The 8126-nt window shown below is 35.4% G+C and overlaps 1 protein-coding gene across 1 annotated transcript; it reads right to left on the reverse strand.

Annotated features, from left to right (window-relative positions):
• Positions 1 to 681, reverse strand: LOC101895074 (peptidoglycan-recognition protein LB; the record flags this gene model as incomplete). Its single annotated transcript, XM_059130549.1, is given in 2 exon segments — positions 1 to 278; positions 343 to 681. Coding segments are annotated over 2 exon segments (545 nt in total), but the record flags the coding sequence as incomplete, so codon positions are not given.
• Between the last annotated feature and the right edge of the window lie 7445 nt (positions 682 to 8126).

Raw genomic sequence — 8126 nt, forward strand, 5'->3', positions numbered from 1 at the left:
TAAAAAAAAAACTATTTTACTAATAGAATTATTTGGCTTGTTCTACTTAAATTTGTAACTAAAAAGGTAGATTTATTTGATTTCATTTTCGGTGGTGTTGCCGGGTGAGAAATGATCCCATGTGGATATTTCATTGAAGAGGCGGCCACCGGGACACTCGGTGTCTCGCACCTGACGATGACCCATCAGCTTGAAATCAGGGTGAATGTAGCCCTTGGCCACACCAAAGGCTATCAAATCCTTGGCTGCCTTCAACATTTGGGGTGGGGGTAGTTCAGCTGAAAAGAAGAGAATACAAAAAACATTAGTTCCCGAATTACCAAAGATGGAGATCATACTCACTTCTCCAATCGCCAATGAGACAAATGCCCACACTCTTGTCATTGTATTTGGGCGCATGGGCTCCAACCACATTAAATCCGCGTCCCATATAAATCATACCATCACCACCAACGGCAAAACTATAGCCAATGTCGTTCCATCCATGGGTCAGCTGATGGTAATCCTGCATCACACGCATCGCCTTGCGACAATCCTTATTTGTAAAGCAGGCTTCCGGCTGATATGAATGATGGATGATGACAAATGGTGCCGGTCCTTGAAACGTTTCAATCATTGTAGGGCTGCGGGCACCCCACTCATCACGCGTTACCATTCCCGATTTCATTTGTTGGCTAAAACCTGCACAAAAGACACACAGAGAGAGAGAGAGAGAGAGACAAATTGAAATTAGTATTCAATACCAATGGAGATTATTGCTTGTTATTGTAGTTATTATAGTTGTTGTTGTTGTCGTTTACGCAAAACAAGTGATTTAATGTGTGACAGCATAAAAATAAACGGTACTTTACTTTGGATTTGCAATGATGGACACTATCTCTTAGAGAAGGCGTTTGGGATTTTTTTATTTAAATCGCATTCGATGGTGCAGAAATAGATAGGGACTTTTTATGGGGCGTTCGTTTTTATTGTATTGGGGTGGTTATTTATGACAATAAGGATAAATAGCAATTTAGGCAAGGCTAATAATGGGAATTTAATGAAATTTTCCAAAAATATTTCGGATAGATTATTAAGTCTATAAAATGGGGATTTTAAATACGTTTTTGAAGGACAAAACAAATTGTAAAATTTGTATTCCTTGAATTAATTTTAAAACATGGACTTTTAAAGAATATTTTTAGAAATATAAAATGCAACTCTAAATCATTGAAAATTTTCCAGAATATAAAAGTTTTTTGAAGAATTATTCAGACTTGGTTTTTTTAAATACTTCTAAAGGACCAAAAAGTAATTTATAAATGTTATAAAAATGTAAAGGACTAAAATTTGATTTATAGGACTACAACGAGGATTTTTAAAAAATATTTTTAAGGGACTAAAACGTAAATTAAAAAAAAAAAACAAGTAAAAAAAAAAACATCAAGTTCGACCGGACCGTTTAATAGCCTCCATCTAAGGTTAAAGGAAACATTAGAACCCAGTATGAATCTAAAATACCAATTTTTAGATATATTCGTGGGAAAATGTGGCAAAAATCATCAAAATACCGAATATCGGGAGGTACCGTTATATGGAAGCTATTTTTGCTGATCCCACTCCATACGGCTATAGAGGGTATGTATCATTTGATGCGGCCAAAACTTGCCTTATCGAAATAACGGTTTTAGACCCTAGGTCTCTTTGGACCAAATTCGTTTCAGTACATCGTAATATTATTATTAAACTTAGATCGAGTTCGGAGATGGGCAATATCGGTCCACTCCTTCTGGTACCTCCACCACAAAAGTTCGAAATTAAAAAAAAAAAAAAAAAAAAATACTGCACATAAAGAGAAAGGCTAATCCGATTTTGCTCCCACTTTGCAAATCCTAATATTTGCATCAGTTCTAGTTCAGGTGCGAAAACTGACAATATCGGTCCACTCCATTTGTACCTCCCCCAAAAAGGGTCAAAATGATGAATAATTATAAATCTTATAAAATGTGATGTAAGAGTCCAATAACCCAGAGCACAATATTTTTGAAGATGGAATATATCGTTCCACTCCTTCTGGTACATCCGCCACAAAGGTTCAACATTTTGAATATTCATGAAGCTTTTAAAACACAAAATTAACATCCGATTCCATTAAGACTATATATATCTCAAAATGTTATCATCAACGCAAGATCTGTTTTAAAGATGGCAGAGATTCGACCATTCCTTCTAGTACCTCCTACAAAGGGTCACTTTTTTGAATAACCACAACGATCATAAAATCCGAAATAAGCATCCAGTTGTCTTCAAATTACACACATCGCAATATTTTTTAACCCAAGGTCTGGTGCGACTATGGGATTTATGGGCCCACTCCTTCTGGTACCTCCCCCACAAAGGGTCAAAATAAAACGCGAAATTAATATCCGATTCCATGCAGACTTGGAACCTCTCAACATTTTCATCAACATAAGATATGTTATAAAAATGGTAGAGATCGGACCATTTCTTCTGGTACCTCCCCCACAATTTTGAAATATTTCAATATTTTGAAAAACAAAACGCTCAAAGAAAGCAAGAAAGAGCATATATTTCTCCTCAAATTTCACACAACGCATGATCTGCTGTGAAGATGATATATACCAGCCGCCCACAAAGGGTACCTCACCCACAAAGGGTCACAATTTCCAATACTTTCCAATAATAATCTGTCATAACTTGCGAAACAAGTCGACGATTCTTTACAACTTGCTATATCTAAATATTTCTCTTAATCAGAAATCAGATATTTTTATCGGATTTTATGATTTCCCATAAAATTGGATAAAAATGTTTGATTTCCTTCAAATTTTGCACATACCAATATTTTTATCTGTATTAGATGAAGTATGAAAATGGAACACTTCGGTCCGATATATCTGTTAGTTTATGTGGCGTTTCCACTACACTTGATTCGCTCTCTATTCTTTGTTCGACCCTTAACTATGAAAAAACTACTTAATTCTTCACACAAAATTTCCAGAGCGAACACTCATATTTGTACATTGTTCAAATCAAATCACTCTCCGAACAACGAAAAATATGTCCCATCCCTAACAAATGAGAGCATTTATCGAAAAAATAAATTATGACATTTAAAAATTAAAACTAGAAAAATTTAATGAAATTTTAAAAATTTTTGGGAAGACTGAAAATTATGAATGAAAACTACAATATTGAATGGCGTATGTATATTCAAACGAAAGTATGTTTTGTTTTCTCTTTCATTCGAGGTACGCATTTTGTCCACGATTTGAAATTTCCACAGAAAACTGCAAACAAAAGAGCAATATTTTCAAAATGTTTGTATCGGCAGAAAAAAAATTTTGACAAGTGTCTCTCCAGCAGAATATAAAATTAAAAAAATACAAAAATATGTTCAAAATGTCAATATTTTCACAAAAACTTGAAAACTTGAATGAAAATTGTAAAATTAATGAAAATTTGGAAGAAAAACAATAATTTCTTCTATTCATATTAGTGAAAATTTCATGTTTTTTTGTGTAAATTCCCATTCAAATCAACAAACAAAATTTGTGAAAAAAGGAATTATTTTACTATGAATTACGAATCGTGCCGTATGAACGGGTTAATTCGTGTACCTAATTCTGAGAGCGAACAACGTGATTGAAAGTGTAATGAGAACATAGCATTACGCATATTTCCACATTTTCCAAAAAAAATTCACAAATCTTATATAAAGTACAAGATGTAGTCTATATTGTCCAAATCTGGTACGTTGTAATATTTATATCAGTCTTAGGTAAGATACGAATTGGTCAATATTGGCCAACTGCTTCGGAACCTTACCAACTATAACTACATAACTCTGTCGAAAAACCCGACTGATACTATTTTACTTGTTCAGTTGTTTATTAGGTTTAAGACTTTAACGTCTGAAGAAGTTTAAATTACGCTTTTGGGCTGGAAGAGGTTTTTTTTTTTTATTTTGAGATATTAGAGGAAAAAATATTTTTCTTTTTTGGAAGTCTCTGTTATAAGCTTTACAAACATAACATAATTTTCGGAAGTACACAATTTTTTTTAATGTTCTCTCTTTTTCAAAATGTTAGGATATTGTGTTGCTATATTAACCTTTGAATAAATCAATTGAATGCAGATTTACTAGTTTCAAAATTGCTTCTTGAGTCGAAAATATCCCCCAAAAATAATGCAGACTCACCAAGAACAATGTTCAATTAACTGTTAGCACTACCTTTAAAAATCGATTAAGTCTCTGTTTTACCACCAACAAATACCAACTAAATTTGATTTTTTACCAAAAACAGGTAACGAAAAATAAATTATTAAGCCAGTGAATTATCAAATTCATCGTAAGGTAGTCGTGGCCATGGTGGCTATGATGATGATGGTGGGTGTGGCCTACCAAAATTAAAAACTTCATTCATAAAATCGATTGGCCGAAATTATTTTAGCGCTAAAATATTCATGACATACCAACATAACCGGTCAATCGCGCTGGTCTGGTGTCTGCTACGAAATATGTTAAGTCATTCTTCTGGTCTGCTGTTTGTCATTCGGCCTTTGTTGTTAGACGTAGTCGTAAATTAATGACCAAAAAAAGATAACAAAAACTAACGCCTTTTGTTGTCTGTCTACAATTTTGCAAATATTTATCGGTTCTTCGAAATTTACATTCACATCTATTTTTAGGCCTACATGTCTGTTCCGTATTTTTTTTTTTTTTTTTGGGGGTTTTTGAAATATTGTCTCACCTAGAAATCGTAACAAAAAAAAAACTGCTATTTCCTACACATCTGCTAATTAGATTGGAGTCTAAAAATAAACACGAGATTTGTCAACGTTGAGCGAATATTCCATAAAAAGTTATTTGGTTTCAGATTTGATTATTTGTTTAAGTCGATGACAAATAGACAGACAACTATTTTTTTATATTGTCCCATGACATATGCTAAAATAAGAGGGCTCGATTTGATGATACATAAGATGACAAGATTTTAATTAATTTTATTTATTTCCTATATTTTGCACAACTTCGACGGAATCAGGAATCGTTTCCTTTTTTTTTCGAAGAGAAGTCGTTTTAATGAAATACCTTTAGGGCACTTCTTAGAGAGATTACCTCTTGAGGTCTAGTATGCAAAGAAGTCGTCTTAAATTCTAATATGCAGAGAAGACCTCTGTTAGTCCTTTGTGATAAGAAGTTCTTCTCTAGAATTCTAGACGATTTCTAGGCCTTTTTTTAATTATAGCCCTTCTAAGGTCCTCTAAACCTCTACTTCTTGAGAAGAAGACCTCTGTGAGGTTGTCCAAATAAGGAAAAGTCACCATTGAACAAGTTAAAAAGTATCAGTCGGGTTTGCCGACAGATGTATACCCTCAGCTACTCTTCGATTATTTAAATATATTTTGATTTCTGCTAAGATTAGTCAAATTGTTGACCCTCTTTGGAGTAGGTTCCAAAGGAATGACCTAATATTGCACATTTCGTAGCGGACCTAAATAAATACGATATAAATGTTGCGAAGTGCCAGGTGTGACGTGCGACCTCCTTCACTTTATATGAAATATGTGATAATTACAAATGTTAAAATGTTCATGAGGTACCAGGTATAGTGAACCGAAGTATTCCATTTTCGTACTTCATCTAATACAGATACAAATACAGGGTGAGATAAAGAAACTGCAACAAAGTCAAACGCCAACATTTTTACATTTTTTTTTTAATTTTTTTTGAATGAAAGCAGAAAATGTCGGAAATAGCATCAAATTTTAGAATAAGTTTAGCATTGTTCGAATTGGTCACCTTTGGCACGAATTATCCCCTTCAAACGGACAATGAAATCGTCACACGCTGCCCGAATGTTGTTCTGCGGTATTTTGGTCCATTCCCGGCGAAGCGCTTGCTTGAGATGATCGAGACTTTGGTATTTTTTAGTGCCAACTTTACTTTCCAAAATACTCCGGAAACAATAGTCCAACGGATTGGTATCCGGAGATTTTGGTGGCCATTGTGCGCTGGAAATGAAGCGAGGAACCTCATTTTGTAACCATTCTTGGGTGGCGCGTGCTGAGTGCGATGGTGCTGAGTCCTGTTGAAATGTCCAAGGTTTGTGGCCAAAATGTTTGCATGCCCAAGGCTTTAATACACACTCCAGAATACTTTCGCGATGATCTTCGGCATGTATGTATTCTGATGCCACGGTCGATTAATACGAGCGGAGAGCGACCATCGGCTATTATGGCGGTCCATACCATCACCATGGCCGGCGTTTGAGTTCTGGTGGCCATTTTCAGCTGACCTCTTTGGCAAGTAAACATGATTATTTTGTTTATTTACAATCTGCTGGACAACGAATGTTTTCTCATCGGAAAAAACCAAATTCGGCAGATCACCACTTTCGACCAAGCGAAGCAACGCTTTACCTTATTTATTATACCCTCAACCATAGTATGGAGGGTATATTAAGTTTGTCATTCCGTTTGTAACACCTCGAAATACACATTTTAGACTCCACAAAGTATATATATATATTCTTGATCAGCATAAAATTCTATGTCGAGTTAGCGATATCCGTCCGTCTGTTCGTCTATCCGTCTGTGGAAATCACTGTAGCTTCCGAACAAATTGAAGTAGATTGATAAAATTTTGCTCTAATGTAAATTATGTCTGCAGGACTTTTGGTATTGAAAATGGCCCATGTAGGTTCACGTTTTGGTATAGCCTCCATATAACGGTACCTCCCGATATTCGGTATTTTGATGATTTTTGCTAATTTATTCACCGGAATTGTTTCAAATTTGGTATATGAAGTTCGCAATGGATACTACAACTTAAGACAGAAAATTGTTTGTGCGGGGCCACGTCTTCGTAAAGCCCCCATATAACGGTACCTCCCGATATTCGGTATTTTAACGATTTTAGCGACATTTTTCACCAGAACTGTTTCAAATTTGGATTTGAAGTTTGAAATGAATACTACAGCCTATGACAGACAATTGTCTGTGCAGGTTCACATCTTCGTATAGCCCCCATATAACGGTACCTCCCGATATTCTGTACTTTGTTGACTTTAGCGACATTATTCACCGGAATTGTTTCAAATTTGGTATTTGATGTTCATAGTGGATACTACAGCCTGTAACAGAAAATTGTCTGTGCAGGCCCACGTCTTCGTATAGCCCCCATATAACGGTAACTTCCAATATTCGGTATTTTGATAATTTTAGCGACATTATTCACCGGAATTGTTTCAAATTTGGTATTTGAAGTTCGTAATGGATACTGTAGCCAAATACGGAAAATTGTCTGTGCAGGTCCACGTCTTCGTATAGCCCCCATATAACGGTACCTCCCGATATTCAGTATTTTGATGATTTTAGCTACATTATTCACCGATTTTATGACAAAAGTTACCTAACAGCTACATTCGGTATTTCTAAGATTTTAACAGAATTTTTAACGGATTTTATTGTTTTTGAGAATTGCCAAATTCGTTCCAAATGATGGAGGGTATTCAAAGTTCGGCCCGGCGAACTTACAGCTTTTTTATTTGTTTAAGTCTATCTTCTTTCTGTTCCGGTGTAAGTTCTTGCACTTTTTGGAATTACAATGGCTTTACTCTGAACTCAGTTTTCAATATTTGCCGAATGTAATATAGCGATATGTTTAGCTCACGAGCCATTTTTCGGCCACTGCGACGCGGGTTTCGATCAAGTCGCTCCTTACTTTTCGAACTATTTCAGCTGATGTTGCTATTTTCTTCCGTCCACTTCCTTGACGTCGGTCTACGCTACCAGTATCACGGTAACGAGCGATGGTACGAGAATCACAATAGATTTATTTACATTTAAATGCTGGAGTGCTCTAACGATAGCCAGCCAAATATAATGAAATCACACTATCACGCTTTAATTTCGCCACGCATAACTTTTTTTCTGGAAAATTCTCACCAAAATGCTTTTGTACGCTTGTAAACAATATAACGAGCTGTCACTGGAATAATTTTAACTGCTGTCGGACGAGTGGCTTAGAAATGACAGCAGTCTGAAGTTGGTTGCAGTTTTTTTTCATCTCACCCGGTATATACTGTAGTTCTTGTTGACATTTTCGACTGCATCTATAT

This window comes from Musca domestica, unplaced genomic scaffold (genome assembly GCF_030504385.1).
Source record: "Musca domestica strain aabys unplaced genomic scaffold, Musca_domestica.polishedcontigs.V.1.1 76, whole genome shotgun sequence".
Lineage (NCBI taxonomy): Eukaryota > Metazoa > Arthropoda > Insecta > Diptera > Muscidae > Musca > Musca domestica.